Below are 18412 nucleotides of genomic sequence, written 5' to 3' on the forward strand. Positions count from 1 at the left end.
GTCACATTCGATATCACGAGACAAGATACTGGTCGCTGTTGTCGGATACGACAATAAGCACCATATACGTAATATTCAATCTTATTTTCGGTTTAAATAAAAGTGCATTCGTCTAATTATCTTAAATCCAAATTGATATGACCATGGAAAGTGTTATGTAACTTTCATATACAATAATCTTTAGGGTGGAAACAAGAGGTGAACGACTGCATTATTTTTCCCTAAAAGTATCATAGAAAATGCTACGCTGACAAGCGTGGTTCTTAAATTAGTGATGATGATGATGATACAATCATCGAAAAACAAAAAACGCATTAAAAAAGATATTTTTTTAATCAACAAGGATATAACAACATCATTTGTACAATAAATAAATCAACTACAACATTAACAGTTGAAAATGACTTAAAATTAGTTAACAATATTTACAAGGCACGGCATACATTACTACTCAAACCATCGCACAGTCTTTAATGACCTTTAGAATGGTGGTGGATGGTCTTATAGACGGGGATTTTGACAGGGTAAGGCTGAGGTACATGGACTGTTACGGTCTTTTCAACCTTAATAGGGACATGCTTCTCAACTGGGTAAGGTATGTGTTTAATAACAGGGTAAGGGACGACCTTTTCAACGGGAATAGAGATTTCAGTTTCAACAGGAACCGCTACGGGCTTGTGGACTGGGACCTTTACGGGGTAAGGTTGAGGTACTCCGACAAGAATGGGTTTGGGTACGCTCACATGGACGGTCTTAGGAATAGGATAGGTCACATGCTTGTATTGTGGTATAGGGACAGGGTGTTCGACGTCTGTGTGCTCGCCAACAGGAATGGCCTGGTCGTGACCGCCGAAGTCATGCCCGCCATGTCCATCTTCAACAACCAAGTTCTGGGGCTCGCCGTGTCCGAACTCATTACCGCCATCTTGCAGGATAAATTCTTGATGGCCCAACTGGTGTCCATGTCCCTGATTCTGACCCTGGTCGTGTCCTTCATCCTGGTTTTCCTGCACTTCTGCGGAGTGCTGGCTTTCCGCGCTGCCTTGGTTATGACCACCGAATTCTTGAATGCCTAAATCATGAGCGGCTTGGAGGAACGAGTCTCCTTGGAAGTCGTGCCCGGAAGGAGCAAAAGACGAGATATCGTTGTGGCCGCCGATGTCAAATCCTCTAGCCTGGGGAGTCTCATGGCCTTGGAATTGGAAATGTTGAAGTAAAGGCATGAAATGACCTTGGCCTCCGAAGTGCTGACCACCGCTGAAGTCATGACCCCCTTGAGCACCGAAGTTGTGCTGACCACCGGCAAAGTTATGTCCTTGGTTTCCGCCAAAGTTGTGCTGACCTCCGAAGTCATGGCCTTGAGAGCCAACAGAGCTTATAGCTGAGAAGTCATGTCCACCTTGGTTACCGTGCCCCCCTTGGCTGCCGTGACCTCCTTGGCCGCCGTGAGCCTCAACGTTGGCGGAGGTGTGGCTTGGTGCTGAGAAGTCATACCCTGATGAACCGCCTGAGTTTCCGCTGTCTCCCTCGTGGCTTGAGTAGCTTCCTTCGAAGCCGGCCTTGCAAGTGGCAACTGCCAGTGCTAGTAGACATATCTGTAAAGAAAGGAAAGGTGTGTGAGTAAAGTAATAAAAAAATTTAAACGTAATGAAATGTGGACTTTTATTATCACGGCAATGGCTAAGTCCTAAATCATCGATTTTAAATAGTTGTTAAAACTTTAACAACTTACTAACTAGTAAATGTGTTTGATAACATAACACATAACATAGGTTCACTACTGTATTCCCAATTGGAGTAGTTGGGATTATCCATCGGAAGATGAACTAAGGTACCCAAGCTTCACCGAACGTTCTGTTAGACCAGCGTGTTAGGAACGTGGGCTGTGTGGGATGTTTTGGAAAATTACAGATTGATAACGAAGTGAAGTGAAGAAGAAAGATGTATACACGTATTTAGGTAATTATGTAAGTAATATTTGGCTTTGTAATCAGCGTAACTAATTATTATCAAATTTTCGTCCCAATTCTGACACTTTTGCTATTCCTTTTTGCAGAACGAATTACCTTAAGCACCGTTTTATAGTTAGAACTTGTAGCAAATATAATGATAAATATAATAGCATTGACATATTTCATCTTAAGCACAATAAATTTATATCTGCCCTCAAAACGTTGGAACAGATGTAGCATCAACTTTTCTTTCTATTTTTGTATTGCTTGCTTACTTAATTTATTTATTGCTTCTGTCTACTTCTCAGTGATGCATGTATTAGTTATAAGTGGAGACTTCATTGGCTACTGTACAAACTATTTGCATTTTTTAAATAAATAAATAAAATTTGTTCTGCCACTAAGGCCAATACCAACCAATCAAACTTGTGCTTGTATTTTACGAAATAAACAACATATTTAATACGTTCACTGTGTATGAACCACATATGAACCAATAAATTTGAAACTCATACGTCCATGTCCCATATGTGGGGCATATTTTTTCTTACCGTAGTGTGTCTAACGTAAATTCTATTGTGTTTATCGAAAAATAAAATAATTTTCAGTTACACAGCAAACGTGTTAACTAATGTTATTAAATTGTGAAAGTCCCTCATCAAATAATTAAAAAAACAAAATTCGTCTCTGAAAAAAGCAACCGCTCTTTTAATACTGTTATGATTTATTCTGCGGTATAACCGACTCGTTATTCGCATTACTTTTACAACCGCAAATTGCTGCTATTGAATAATACCATAATATGTGTTGTTTTTGCAGTCACCAAAAAAAAGAAGTGCATACATCGCTTCCTCTCAGTCAAATAGAATCTGAGCTCCTTTCACTTAGGCTTGATGCGCGCGCGACGGTCAAACGACGCGTCTGAACCGCGGCATTGAAATAACTATAAATAATAGACACTTTGTACGGTGTCTAATGGCATTTTTGACAATGAAGGTGATTGTGATATTTCAACGGACTGAATGTAATTTTATTTCTGTTTAACAGCTCTCAAAATACTGCCGTTATGAAGCCGCACTATTTTTAGAACTATAATAAAGACTTATATACATAAGCCCAACCTTCCATCCCATCATCTTTCTAGCGTTATCCTGTTTCCATGGGTTCCGCTTACTCGGAAGGTTCGGGTTTTTAGAAGCTGTAACCTTCCAACCCAATGCTGCAAATCTTCCCAGTATGATTAAAATATGATGGATTGTACGTTGACTCTATCGCCAATTAATGATCCATCATGTTAGAAAGGACACAATCCATCTTTACCTACAACATAACCGGCAAAGCATGTACAATAGCTAAGATTTTATCAACCGCGATTAAAACGCCAGGTGTGTAGCAAGCCTTAGGCTAAGTACCAACTCCGGTCATCAATTCATTCATTGACAGTCGTTTTATTTGACAACAGTCTTATATTATTTTGATATATTTACGTCATGTCAGCATGATGAAAGTTGTTTGCTGCAAGGAAATATATTAGAATGGTCACTTTATCAAATTTCACCTACTTGCCTGAGGCATGTAAGATCTAATTATTATTTTAATGAATATATAACTTTACATAATTTAATTATGCAACTCATTTTAATTTATTACATTAGTTTGATTTTATTTTGATAAATTAGACACGGTTTGATTATGATATTAGATTTATTGAATTGAGAGTAAAGATAATTTGTAATTAGCTTCTAATATAAAAAATATAAAACACCTACCAGCGCTGGATGGTGCCATAGTATGGCACAGCACAAGCTGATAGGTCCCTTTGCCGGTATTCGCAACTAAATATTAATCTTATTCTTGCTTCTTTGTTGTTCTGGGAGCAAATAAAAAACATAGAACACGTTCAGCTGCTTGTCTTCCCGGGCATGTCGTAAAAACCGACAGAGGGATTGTGTTTTCTAACATGATGGACTAATGATATAGGCGATAGGCTGATCCCTTATCACCATAAGGTTTATCATATCCAGCTTACGACATCGAACAGTGACTGCAAGTTGTCTTTGATTACTTGTGGCTCTGCTCACCCCATTAGGGATTACGGGCGTGAGTTTATGTATGTATGTTATTCTTAAAAATACAAATGACATTTTATAATTTAAAATAAAATAACGAACAGCTGTTACTTTCTATATTGAAATCTACTCCTATATTTTGTAGTAAACTAATCTATTTTCGTTTCTTTATTTTAAAGTTATCAAAACATTTATTTCTACTTTATTCTTCCAATTTTATTCGAAACTCCTTAACTATAAGTTGGGGTTTATAACATCAGTTGAAGTGTTTATCACGAATAAAATAATTGATAAACTATTTATTTAGCTAAATATTTTTTTTGTCGTTAATAGATTTAAAATTAAAACGTGCACAGAATACAGGATTATCATTATTCTTTTTTTGACTGGGTCTTATTGATTACGAAATTCTACACTGTAGAGTATTCAGTTCTTTGTCTATTAAACCATGCAATTCGTTTACCCAATTTGCCCCCCACAAAAGAGTTTCGACAAAAGACTCTTTTGAGAGTTTTTTTACTAGAAAGAGTTAATTCACTATTCTCAAGAATACGAGTACTTATCGATTACTCACAAAGTAAAAAGGAATGGAGACTTTTTGAAAATGGAATGGCGGACGCCATTGTAAACTATCAGAGCGTAGAACGGGTACTGTACAGAATAAAAATAAAAGACAAAAGTTTCAAAAGAGGTATAACAGATTCTTATATCATAGTCTAGGTTTCAAATTGGAAGTGTCTCTCTAATTAACTGAAGAGTAATTAGTTTTGAACATCGATTGTCGTTAATCTGTGATTCTATTATTACTTCTGAGTTTGACAGACAGCGTTGTTTATTTTTGTTTTTTGTTGAAGTTTTGCCTCAGACGGCGTTCGCTACCTAGGCGAAATGGATCAAATTGAGGTCATCATCAATTTAAGAGCCACGCTCTTGTCGGTGTAGCATTTTCCAATCCAGTCTATCAAAGGCCAATTCCTTGACTTCCCTATAAGACACGACGTCAACCTTTTCTTCAATCTGTTCCATGTAAGCTCTTCTTGGTCTTCCCCTTCCTCTCTTTCCATCTAGCTTTCCTTCTATGATGTTTTTAATAAATTGGTCGTGTCTTATCAGGTGTCCAATCATCTTGCCTATTCTGTCCTAAATAATTCTCAGTAATTGTCTCTTTTCCCATACTCTTACTAGCACTACCTCATTTGTAATCCTTTCTGTCCAACTTATTCTTTCCATCCTCCTCCAACACCACATTTCAGAGGCCTCGAGTCTCTTTCTGTCCTTCTGTGTCAGTGTCCAAGTTGAGGTAACATACATTAATTAATCGTACGACACTATCCCAAATGGGGTAGTCAGAGGTATTTAACTCTATTGTAAGATGAACTAAGTATCCACACTTCACCGAGCTTCCTGTTAGACCAACGTGATAGGTGGTGACCCGTTTCGCCTTTTATAATGGTCGAGCAACATACATACATAAACTCACACCTATTTCCCACCGGGGTAAGCAGAGACTATGGAATTCCCTTTGCTTCGATCCTGACATACTTCTCTTGCTTCTTCCACATTCGTCAATCTCTCTCTCTTTATTTAAGAGCTGCGCTCTTATCGGTGGAGTAATCGCCATTACTATCTTCTTCCCGCCAAATCCTTTCACCTCCTGATGTGACACGACCTGCACCTTTTCTTTATTCGTCAATCACTTCACTTAAAATAAATTAGTAACTCATTGGTGGAAGTCCGGTACCGGAGTTTGAGAAACACGCCGGTGAACTATTAGACCACAGTGACTACCATAGTCCTGGTCTAATTATGTATGCATGTTTTTCTAAATTAACACGTTCACTGTAGCACATATGGGGCAGTAAATTTGAAACTCATACGTGTATGACTATTGATTTGTATAAGGACGTAATATACGATCCCGACGACCCGATTACTCTAGCCATAGAGGCAGCCAATCAGCTCGCGACACCAAACACTTCAGGACCTCGATACCGACCCCGCCGGCGTGGTCGACGAATTCCCTCAATCAGCGCTTATCGCTATCTCAGACGACGCTTTGAGCCGAGAGTCGCGCCCGGGCACGTTTAGACCTGTTGTCTTAAATGTTGTACCGGGTGAGAGCCCTCAGCGCAGCCATTTGTCCAGCCAAGTAGTTAATGCCATCTGCGGCAAATCTACGTACAATAAGTTACGTCTAAAAAACGTAATTCAACTGTCTATCGCGAAACTTTCACGTATGCATTGCATTGTTTTATTTACCTTTCTTCTTAAAGCGATAGAGATGTTCTCACGATGTTATTAAGAATGTATCATGTGTTGTACGTGTATGTTATCTGATGTATGATGACCATTATAAATGTTGTCATTACATGGGTGGGCGCAGTCACTCAAAACTTCCGTTTTGATACTGTGACTTTTTGACCTGGGGGTTAGCCAAGTTGCAAACAATTGGGTAGTTAACAGCCTAGTTGGTAACAGCCTCCGTGGTCTAGTGGTTAGAGCGTTAGGCTCACGATCTGGAGGTCCGGGTTCGATTCCCGATGGGGACATTGTCGAAATCACTTTGTGAGACTGTCCTTTGTTTGGTAAGGACTTTTCAGGCTTGAATCACCTGATTGTCCGAAAAAGTAAGATAATTCCGTGCTTCGGAGGGCACGTTAAGCCGTTGGTCCCGGCTATTAGCCGTAAAAAACACCTCCACCAACCCGCAGTGGAGCAGCGTGGTGGAGTATGCTCCATACCCCCTCCGGTTGATTGAGGGGAGGCCTGTGCCCAGCAGTGGGACGTATATAGGCAGTTTATGGGTAGTTTCCTAGGTCAAAGATAAATTATGAAATAGGCAACTTGACTACCTAGTCAAATGAGATACTTTTTTACTAAACGTCAAAACGAAAGTTTACTTTGGAGTTTGTATGGAAATACCGTACTGTGACGTCATCAATACAATCGGTCAAACAATGTACTCATAATTAGTATATACTTAATAATTAATAAATAAAATTTGAAAATAAGTCGAAAAGTAAAATGAGATTGATTGTTATTCTTGTTAGACTGGCTTCTAATTTCAAAATTTATCTATTTTAAAATTTATATTTGACACATTAAAATAACCTACTTATTCTGATTATTAAATAAAAACAGATCTAAAGGTGACATATACCGTTTTCTTTTTTCGATTTAACTAAGGTATTTATAAATAATAAAGAAAAATGCAATAATAACATTTTTCTATGTCGTCACAGGTGGCTTTTTCATACAAATTCCATAGTAATCCGTGTTTGACGTGTAGTAAAAAGTAACTGATTTAAGGCCATTTTAAACCGCTAGTAAGTAACCGGGACCCACAGAACCATAAAAGCAACACATATGTATACATTCAGAAACTCACGCCTATTTCCCACCGGGATAAGCAGAGATTACGGAATTCCATTCGCGATCCTGACACACTTCTCTTGCTTCCTTTTCAAAAACGAAGACAATAAAAAGCTCTAAAACCATTGCGCACACGCGGACCAATTATTTTCTAAGACGTTTCAAAACTATGCCAATGTTTCCGCTTGAGTACTTATTCTAAACTAACCATCCATTGATCAATTGATTAGCGATAAAAACATGTCTATCGCCATGGTTACGGTTGACGTGTTTCGCAGTGAACTCAGGTCACCATCGTTATATCATCATCTTCTCATCATTATCCCGTTTTATACAGGGTCCGCTTACCTAAATTCAAGATTTGACAAGTCCTGTTTTTAACAAAAGCGACTGCCTGTCTGACCCTCCAACCCGCAGGCAAAACCAGCCCGATACAGGTTAGGTCATATACCTCCGAAAATACATTTCTCGGGAATGTGGGTTTCCTCACCGCTGAGCACGTGATAATCATTCATGTTCCAAATATGAATTCGAAAACAATTTCGAGAATCATTGGTTTAGGCCTGTGCTGGATTCATCATCGTTATATAACAGCAGTAAACCTAGTATAGCATGGATATAGTATATCGCGCGCGACGCGACAGACGATCAGTAATAATATTCAGCATTGGTTTTATCGCGACGTGGGTGATTATGCTGTTGTACTGACTACATACTAGTTTAAAATTATGCGATAATTATTTACCTATACTCCTTTTACCACCAACTATACAGCTCTGCCTACCCCTTCAGGGATACAGGCGTGACGCTATGTTTAAAAGAAATCGTTGAATTATCTATGGCCTCATAAAATATCTAACGTGACACCCATAAAATAATCTAAAGAAATTAAATAATCTCAATTAGAGGTACTTTAACGTAATTCGATTTCTTCTATCGTGTGGGTTGAGAGGTGGTTTACCAACCCATCAACCCTGGTGTCATGGTTACTATTGAGCCGCCAAACGCCCCTGACATGATTCAAGTAACGACTACTAACTAACGTGCCATCCGAACACCAGATCATCTTACTTTCGGACATTCAGGTGAGCCTTTAATGTTCTAACCAAACTAGGGATCACAAAGTGATTTTTGTGATATGTCCCCACTGGGATTCGAACCCGGGGCTTCCGGATCGTGAGTCCAACGCTCAACTAACTCAACGAGGCCATTATGATTAAATAATTCGATTAATATTCATCAATCATGCATGTAAGTAGTCCATTCACTAATTACATCTACTTATGATACAGTTAGCTAAACAACTTATATAATCCTGTCAAAAATGGTCGACTTACAATGTGCTTACAATCTCTTAGCACTAAATACCTACTTACTTCCTCCTTCCTACATTCTAAATATTAGGAAATTGCCAGTAAGAGGAAAGTGAAGGTATCCCTTTACTACCGGTTTCTGACTGCTACAGCACATCGTGGCTAACGTCTATAAACGTGATAGACAATTATGTTCAAAAAAATTATGTTCAGTAAAAAACATGTATTTTTATTTGTATTGAATACATTAAAAAATTACTAGACCGATTATAACAAATAATTCCCCATTTGAATGCTACATTATCCCTGAATAACATAGGAGTAAAATTAGGAATCGCCGCTAAACTCTTACAAATAAATGTCCAACCGTGCGAAGCCGAGACAGGCCGCTAGGTAGTAATTAGGTTACAATTATTAGTGAAGCAATCATTACATTTTTTTCTTCACATTACGCTCGCAGGTTCGACAAACCCTGATAATTCCATGGTTAAGAAGGCACGCTCGCACTACGAGTTTTTCGCCACGCGGCAGAAAAAAGCAGCGGCATAATGTCGCACTGTAATTCTGTACCAAACAGTTTTAAATTGTATTGCGCACTTGACGGCAGAGCCACCGCAGCGGCGCAGTATTACAGTGCGACATTATGCCGCTGCTTTTTTCTGCCGCGCGGCGAAAAACTCGTAGTGCGCGCCTGGCCTAAGGTCCCGGTTACTGTAAGCAGTTGATAGTCAAAGGTCATTGGCGACTCAATAATATAACCTTCAGATCACGATTGATGCTAGCGGTCATCGACTTCACTTCAGCTACAATTAAACGCCTATATTTTTATCACAAGTTTAAAATGTAACAAAGGCAAAGTGGTATAACCCATTTTTTGCATGAAATGTACAGAACATGCACGTCACAAACGGACAAAACTATTTTTTTTATTTTTATAACTATTTGATGCCGAGTTATAGGGTTAGCAAGTTAACTTTTATTAAGATTTTATTTCGGCCTCGAATCCCGTCTTGGGGTCTAACCTACTGAATTCGACTTTGAGTTTGAATTCATGTTTAGAACATAGATTATTGAAATCTGCGGGCCTAGCACCGTAAGCGCGCGACTCTTTCTCGCCTCGACATACGTCATCCGTCACTCTCTCACAGTACTGCACAGAAAGAGACAGACGATCTCTGTCGCGGCGAGAAAGAGTCGCGTGCTTACGGTGCTAGGCCCGCAAGTGGTTTCAAGGATTTGTGACCGGTTGATGGCAATAGGCTAGCTCTTTATTACATGGGACTTAAACAGAGCTGGCGAGAAGTGAGGGTACTTACTATACACCTCTGCCTACCCCTTTGGAGATACAGGCGTGATGCTATGTTATGTCATATTTTATTTAAATGTAGATCAGATAAAGAATCTAAATATAATAAAAATGTATGAATACACAAAAATATTATACCTATATAAAAGGGTTTTTAAATTTGAGCTTTAAACTGACGTGTGTTCCATAAATTTTACTCCTGTCGATTACCCGTCTCTTTCCTTTTCGGCGGATAAGAAAGTGACAGGTATAACTTAAAATAAAATTAGATGGTGTGTACTGGAATCAGCACCATTATTCCCCTAAAAAAATTGATTTTATTAATTATTATTTTATTGTTCGATTAAAAGTTCAAATATTTTATTGAGATGGCAACCCTGTAGAGCAGTCGCCGTGAGTCGGATGTAAAATAAATAGACGTGGAAAGTTCACTGTTGGTCTGAAAGTGAAACCTATAGTCATGGAAGGAAAAAATAAAAATATTTCATACGGAAAAATGGGCTGCCATTTTTCTCTCGTGTCTGAAAGAGTATTTTTGTTTCACTCGCATAGTTTTTATTGTCACTAAAGGGGAATGAACCGAGACTAAAATCTTTAAGTGACTTATGTTTTAAGAGAAAACTAAAGAGCCGTGGTAGCGTAGTTGGAAGAACGTTTGACTCATGTTGAGATGTCGCAGGTTCATGTCCAGCATACTTTTGTCTTAGTCAACGTAAATATTTTCATTATGGCATAACAATGTTAGAATTTTTCCCAGTCGCCATATTGGTTGGAATTTTTTATTTTATTTATTAACACATAACTTAGCCCACGACTAATTTCCGAATGGGTTAGTCAAAGGTACATCCATCGTAAGATGAACTAAGTAGCCACACATCACCGAACATTCTGTTAGACCAATGTGATAGGTGGTGAGCCGTATCGTCGTCTATAATGGTCGAGTCAACTGTGTTAGTGAACACTGCAGTTATGATAAAAAAAAAAATATTTTTAGAAATAGGATATCATGGTTTGGCGGGAATTATTCGGAATTCGATTGCTGGCAACACCCTTGTCTTGCACAACCAGTTGAATCAGTTGTACCCTTTTTGCTGATGGCATTACCATGGTTAGGTACTCTTCTTGTTTGATTCGTCTTATTTGTATATTTGACTCAGATGGCACTCACTACTTGGCCGTAATTGGACATTCAAGTTGCAAACCTAGTTCTAGATAACTCGCATCAGTAACTCTACTGATTAGACGGATTTGTTTTTTAATTCTTTCACTCGTCTACTCAGCAAGAGAGAATTTACGACCGCGCAATATTGAGTCTGTCAAAACACGGTTTTAGATTTTTATTTTAAACAACAGTAGTTCGTGATAACATTCGTTAAGTTCTCAAAGTTCAAAAAATTCCCTGTATCATTTCTAGGATTTCAATCTATGTTTATGAAAATTTTCTTCGCAATCAGTCCAGCGACTTAAGCATGAAAAGGTAGCAGATAAAATTTATTTTGCAGTTACATAAACAACATAACATACCATCACACCTTTATCCTTGAAGAGGCAGACAGAGTAGTATTAGTATATACAAACACTCCTCACCAGTAATATTTAAGTCCCTTGTAATAGCGAACGAGCCCATTTCCATTTACCGGGCACGAATCCAATATAATTCAGTGCGCTTTGTGATCCGTAGTTTGGTTAGGACATTGCTGCTGATCATCTGATTGTCCAAAAGTAAAACGATCCGTGCATAAGAAGGCACGTTAAGCCGTTGGTCCCGGTTACTACTTACTGAACTGATGTAAGTTTTAGTCGTTACATGAGTCACGTCAGCGTCCTATGGCGGGTCAATAATAACCTTGACACCCGGGTTGATGAGATTGGTCATCCACCTCACAACCCACACTTTAGTAGAAGAGAGCGCATAAAAATTGTTTTTTTCCAATTCGATTCGAAATTCAATTAAAAATACTTGGCGTAAAAATAATTTAAAAATATTTGGCTAAATAGTAATTATATACATATTATGAACTTAATGTTTTTCAGCCCTACCCCGAGCGAATGATGCGTGAATCTCGAAAAGATGGCAATACTGGATCTTTGCCAAAACTCATGGAATTATGTACTCTTAGTAGAAGCTCTCATGTCATCGACCTATTAGTACAGACTCGCACTACTTAGACCCTATTACAAGTAATAAAAATATGAGTATCATATTTTCCTTTTTTGTCTCAATAAAAACCTTTATTTGTGTTAGATAGGATAAAAAAAAAACTATATCAATATTATTGTATGTTTTGTAAATAAAACGGATAGAGCAAATAAAACATTTAAGCAGGATTCCCTATTTTATTTTGTTTTGGTGTTTTGATGTTTCACTTTTATATTTGTTAAGTCAATACAAATATATATTTCTTTTTATTGTACTTAAAATAAATTATTATCTTTTTATATATTAAATTAAATAATGTATGAACAAATATGAATGTGTGTCTAGTGAGGAAACGAGAAGCTTATACTAGTTATAACGTTATAATGAATAATTATTACTGTATATTACAAAATATACTGATGGATTCAAAAAACAGATGCAATTGTTGCAAGCCTAGACCTAAATTATTATACTTGGAGCGTGCCGCGGAATGGCCGGCGATGTGTCAGAAGCTGGAATGGAACTTCTTATTGGATGTGACAAGATGATGGATAAAGACGAGGCTTAGGCCTTAACTGGATTTTACTTTCAAGATTTTGGATACAGAAGACAAGGCTTAGGCCTAATATGGATTTTAAATGAATGATATTAAAAACTGAAGACAAGGCTTTGGCCTAATAAGAATATTAATTAATGAGAGAGATTGAAAACTGAAGACAAGGGTTAGGCCTATTTTGAAAAATATTCTATACTTAAGCATCTGTAAGTTTTGAATTATAAAGATTATGTGAGTCATGTCAGTCTGTCGGTAAGTCTTGAGTCAATATCTACGTGATACGCTCTAGTTGCTTAGGTTGACTGAAAGCTGCGGGTGTCACTATCCAACTGTTTGTACTTGTTTTGCTGCATTGAGATGAGATTTTTAAATTACTTTTTAGGTTTTTAATCTCGGGCTGGTCACTAGGTCGGAAAAATAGTGGCATACTGAACTAAACTTGACGGTAGTACATAATAAAGATATTAAATAAACTCCTTTTATCGTGTGGGTAGTGAGGTAGATTACCAACCCCATCTACTCTGGTGTCAGGGTTACTATTAAGCCGCAAAAGGCCCCTGATATGGCTCATTTAACGGCTACCTGATTCAACGAAGTAAGTATAGTTCTATCTCAATTATACGAAGCTCCCTGTTCCCGATGCTGAAGCATAGGACGTAGACTACACTGTTAACCGTCTCGAACAAGGAGCGAGTATAATATAAGATCTGATATACATTATTTTTTGTTGTGTCTTCTCTTTTCTCGTATGGATAGTGTCAGTGACCATCCTCAGCAATCCATCAAAAGCTAATATAAAGGCGCTGTGTTTTTGTTGTTGTTGATATTGTTGTGTATAAAACAATAATTTTAGTCTTATTGTTATATTTACAGTATATAATCTGATGTAGAATCTACAATCAACAAAACCAATCAACAACCAACAACCAATACCAACAATCAACAAATATATATAGGCATTGATTATCTAATCAAACACATTCAAAATGCCTTATTAATTTAAAATTGATTTTCAGATTGGTACAATGGAATTTAACGATCAATTAATTAATTATTGCTCCGAAATTGGATCTACACATGTCATGCTTGATTGACCTCACATTGTAATAGAAACATAACATCACATGCTCACGACTATATTCCAAATTGGGGTAGTCAGAGACACGTCTATCGCACGATGAAATAAGTACACTTACTTCACCGAGCTTTCTGAATAAAACCATAACTCTTTCTCTTCTTTGTTTCTTCCCCTTACTGAATAGAAATATGTCTTCATGTCTAAGCATTTGCTTAGGCAGTTATTATCTTTATAGTATGTAGAGTAGTAGAATCTCTAATGGAGAACACAGAGTAATGTAGAAGACAACATGCCAGACAAAGTATTAGTATGCTTTCAATTTATGTTAGGGGCCTTTGGCAGCTCAATACTAAACCCTGACACCTCGGTTGATGAGAGTTGGTAATCCACCTTATAACCCACACAATAGAAGAACTTTACTACGCTCTCACTCCTCGTCCGGGCGCAAATCCAGGAAACCACGTGATATCAATTATCTATGATCCAAACATGAATTCAAACTCACTTGAATCAGTCTCAATTTAGACGAATGCAATGCTTTAGATTCGAACTGTTTGAAACAAAAAGCGCTGCCAAGGGCTATCACGGATTCAAACACTAATAATACTTTTTTTATAACTATAATTCAGACACACATATTTTTTTTAGTTCATATTCAAGCAAACAGACAACAAAATAATTTTCTAAATAGACAATAATGTTTACACTCGTTAAAGGCTATTATTGGTCAGCAAAAATTTAGTATCGATCGCCATCGAATCGCATAGAAGAAGAATATGAACATATTTGAAATGTGCAAATTAAGCCCTTTCATCGGATACGCAACGCACTAGTATTCGGAAAAAAAAATTTTTTCGTCCTCACTTTATGTGTTCTAGAGGGCGCCACATTGAATTTAGCGTAAAGTCACACAGTCTGTAACCACCGTTCATAAAAGCAAAAGTTGTTCAGTTGTTTTTCAACTCAACAACTTTGATCCACTTTGATAATGATAATCTTTGTAGAATCAGTCTTAACTCTAAGACTAAAGTAAAGACAACTCACAACAAAGATGTCATTATACATATATAAAAGTTGATACGCAACAGGTTTATTACTACAGAAGACATCATTCTTGATTTTTTTAATAATATAGGCTCGCATAATGTTAATAATAGTTTATTAGCCACATCTAGCATTTAGATTTGTAGATCACAGATTATAAAACTTCTTTGTTAAGCAAAAACTGTTATGTAATTTAGTAATTTGTTGTTTTGTTACAGTTTTGTTGTAAAATGAGAATGGTAATAGAATAATTTTAGAACTTGAAAGTTGATCTAGATTTTATCGAGTACTAATGTGCGGGTTATGTAGCTGTAATTATACGTTAGTTTCTTGACTACCAAACCTAACATTCAAGGGGCCTTAGCTAAGACGCAAATGGCTTCGAAAAGCTATAGTGATAGTGATAAAAATGTATGGGATTGACATGAAGTGACATGTCAAATTGTCAATCTCGTATTTTTATCACTGTCACAGTAGTTTTGCATAATCGTTTCCAACTTGGCTAAGGCCCCAGATTCAATCACGTTCGAGTGTATTTAGGAAACGAAGTCTATAAAGTTAACTCGATTCTTCGTAAATAACCAATATTATGCAATATTTTTTGATTAGCTATTTTTTAATTTATATTGAGTTTGAATTTTTTAATTTTGTATATTTTTGTTTTTTGATCCATATTATGTCCTTTCGAAATAAAAATTATATTAAACCACTTTAAAATTAGAACACTCCAAATTCGAAATTCGTCGTCAAATTCACCTCACTTCACTTTGATCCTGGCACGGCACTCACTTTTTCATTTTCCTTTTATTTTTTTATTAAAAAAATAGATTTCACAGATAAAAAAATAAAAATGGTGAACTTACAAAGGTCCTCATGTCGGATCGCTTGGTTCTCCGGCTATGTTCGTTGCAGTGATGCTTACAGACAGAATGTGCTGGTTTTATAGTGACTGGAAGTGATTGTAGTTTCGTAGAGTGAGGTGAGAAAGGAGTTAGTTTTGGAATCACATAGAGTTGTCGCTGAGAGATTCCGATCGGAAGATTAAATTAAAGATCTTAGTAACAAAATTAGATCAGTTATTTGGACTAAACTTTTGTTATCATAATAATTAAAATCTAAAGTTTTTTTATCTTGCATGTCAGTGTAATATTAAATAAATAAATAAATAAATTATCTACTTGGCCGGAAGAGTCCCAAGTAGTATCTAATAATGATTGTGAAGTAAAAATAAATATACAAAGTACTAATTTAGTTACAATATGATGGAACATAGTTTGAACTGTTACTATTAATGGTTATAAATTATTTATTTAGGTAAGTACTTAGTTTTAATATCCATGCTAATTATTTATGACTTTATGTAAGATACTATACGTATAATATAGTCAACTGATACCAATTAATACTTTATGACTCTCGAATCCAATCAATACATTTAAATTAAACTCGTTCAAATAATTCGCGTTCAAAATGAAGTCGCGTATCTCTGCCGCACAAAAAACATGCAGAATTTTCGACATTTCAATCTCATCCTGTTAATTCTATTCGGGCATTATCATGCACATCATCTCCCTAGCATTATCCCGTTTTACTTAACCTGAATATTAACAGGTCCGGCTTTTTACAGAAGCGACTGCCTGTCTGACCTTCCAACCCCGCGAAGAAAAAACCAATACTGGTTAGGCGTCATCATGCACAACACCTTCAATTTGCTCCCGAAATTGCCTCTAAAAATACACCAACCTAAATTAATATTCAAAAATTGCGTTCCTAAACTCCATTGCAATAATTACGCCCGAAAATAAGCTGCAAGCCTTAATTTTCTCGTTACCACCCTCATTTGGAACGGAAATTACAAATTTTGCCATCAACCCAAATTTCCTAAAAACATCTTTAGCAACTGATTGTTGGTAATCAAAGTTATTTTGGACAAACTAATGAATATAAACACAGCACCGTGATAACTTCTCTTTCTTGGTTAATTTACATTTTGGATTATTTGAATAAATTTACACATTTCGGATTGTCCTTAAACCACTGGTTCCATTTCTGGCGATGAAGCGGTAAGCATGGTATTTTCACGCTGTTCTCGGTCTTCTTCTTCAAATCCTATTATCCCCTGTTGGCTTGTAGGGCTCGAACCATAGATTTCCACTCCTTGTGATCTTTTGCAGCCTCTGTAGCTTACTCCCATGACATGCCGATACTTTTTATTTCTCGGTCAACAGAGCATCGCCAGGTTTTCCAGGTTTTACATTTTCTCTAAATAATCAAAATCCAGGTGTAATAAACTGCAACTACCCAAAGTATAAGTCCGCGCTTCTTCGAAGAAACCACTGCTCGATTCTCGGCTCGGACATAAGTCCGGCCAAATAGTTATAGCCATATATGGCTACTGACGAGTCACGTCAAAAAACACTCCGGCATAATCTTATCAAGCCCAAGAGGATGTGGGCTTAGGCTACGCACCCTCAATCATTTTGCTATAATAGCGCTCGGAACTACCCATTTGTCCAACCAAATAATGGTATCTGAAGTAAAAAAAAACAACAAACCAATCTTCGTAACTATCACCTCGCGTGCAAACTTAGTGCGTAATGTCTCTTTTTCCGACATTATTGAGATGGGTCAGTATAGTAGTTTTAAAATATTTAATCTTCTCAATCAGCAGGCTTGTCGTATGTAGCAATCTATTTTACATAATCTATTGGCAAAGATTATTAATTGAGTATTATTCTCTTCTTATCGTGTGTGTTGTGAGGTGGTATACCAACCACATCAACCCTGGTGTCAGGGTTATTACTGAGCCGACAAAGGCCCCTGACATAACTCATGTAACGACTACATACTCACATCAGTAAGAGTAATCGGGATCAACGGTTTAACGTGCCTTCCGAAGCACGGATCATCTTACTTTCGGACAATCAGGTGATCAGCATGTAATGTCCTAACCAAACTAGGGGTCACAAAGTATAGTTTAGGTTAGTATAAATATTATTTTCAGATAAGATTATTTCGAGTTATCATCTCCTTAGCGTTATCCCGTTTTCACAGGGACCGCTTTACTAACCTGAAGATTTGACAGGTTAGGTCAGGTAACACAGAAGCGACTGCCTGTCTGACCTTCTAATCTAATGAGGCAGGTTAAAGATTATTTAGATTAAAATGTCGTACGTAGATAAAGGTTCAACGCTACCCGCTGGTAGTTAGACAGATCCCGGCAACAGGACATTGTCTGAGCCTACCCTTTAATTTATCTCGTGGACTTGACTCCATTAACCAATGTAATTTCGAAACCAAAAATCTCTGAACTTGACAACCGATGCAAACTTGGGCTTTGATTTTGTCACACATAAAATTGGCTTCAACGTTTTATTATTTTCAAGTAAGATATTTCGACAATTTTGGATATTTTCTTGCTGCAGATTAAATTTCAAGTAAATTTTTATGATGAATAATTTACATCAAATTAAAGCTGCTCAGAAGATAAAAATAAATATTTGTATATTATTATTATGATATTTTGGAGAAAATGATAATAACAAATTGCTCAGTTGAATCAGAAAATATCACCTCTGAATG

The 18412-nt window shown here is 36.9% G+C and overlaps 1 protein-coding gene across 1 annotated transcript; it reads right to left on the reverse strand.

Annotated features, from left to right (window-relative positions):
- Positions 1-404: 404 nt before the first annotated feature.
- On the reverse strand, positions 405-15846 carry LOC126377380 (uncharacterized). The gene is made up of 2 exons (XM_050025108.1): positions 15694-15846; positions 405-1595 (listed from the first exon to the last, which is right to left on the reverse strand). Exons 1-2 carry the CDS (start codon positions 15703-15705, stop codon positions 471-473), a joined length of 1137 nt encoding a protein of 378 aa, XP_049881065.1. The 5' UTR covers positions 15706-15846; the 3' UTR covers positions 405-470.
- Between the last annotated feature and the right edge of the window lie 2566 nt (positions 15847-18412).

The sequence above is a fragment of the Pectinophora gossypiella genome, chromosome 23 (assembly GCF_024362695.1).
Source record: "Pectinophora gossypiella chromosome 23, ilPecGoss1.1, whole genome shotgun sequence".
NCBI classification, from domain to species: domain Eukaryota; kingdom Metazoa; phylum Arthropoda; class Insecta; order Lepidoptera; family Gelechiidae; genus Pectinophora; species Pectinophora gossypiella.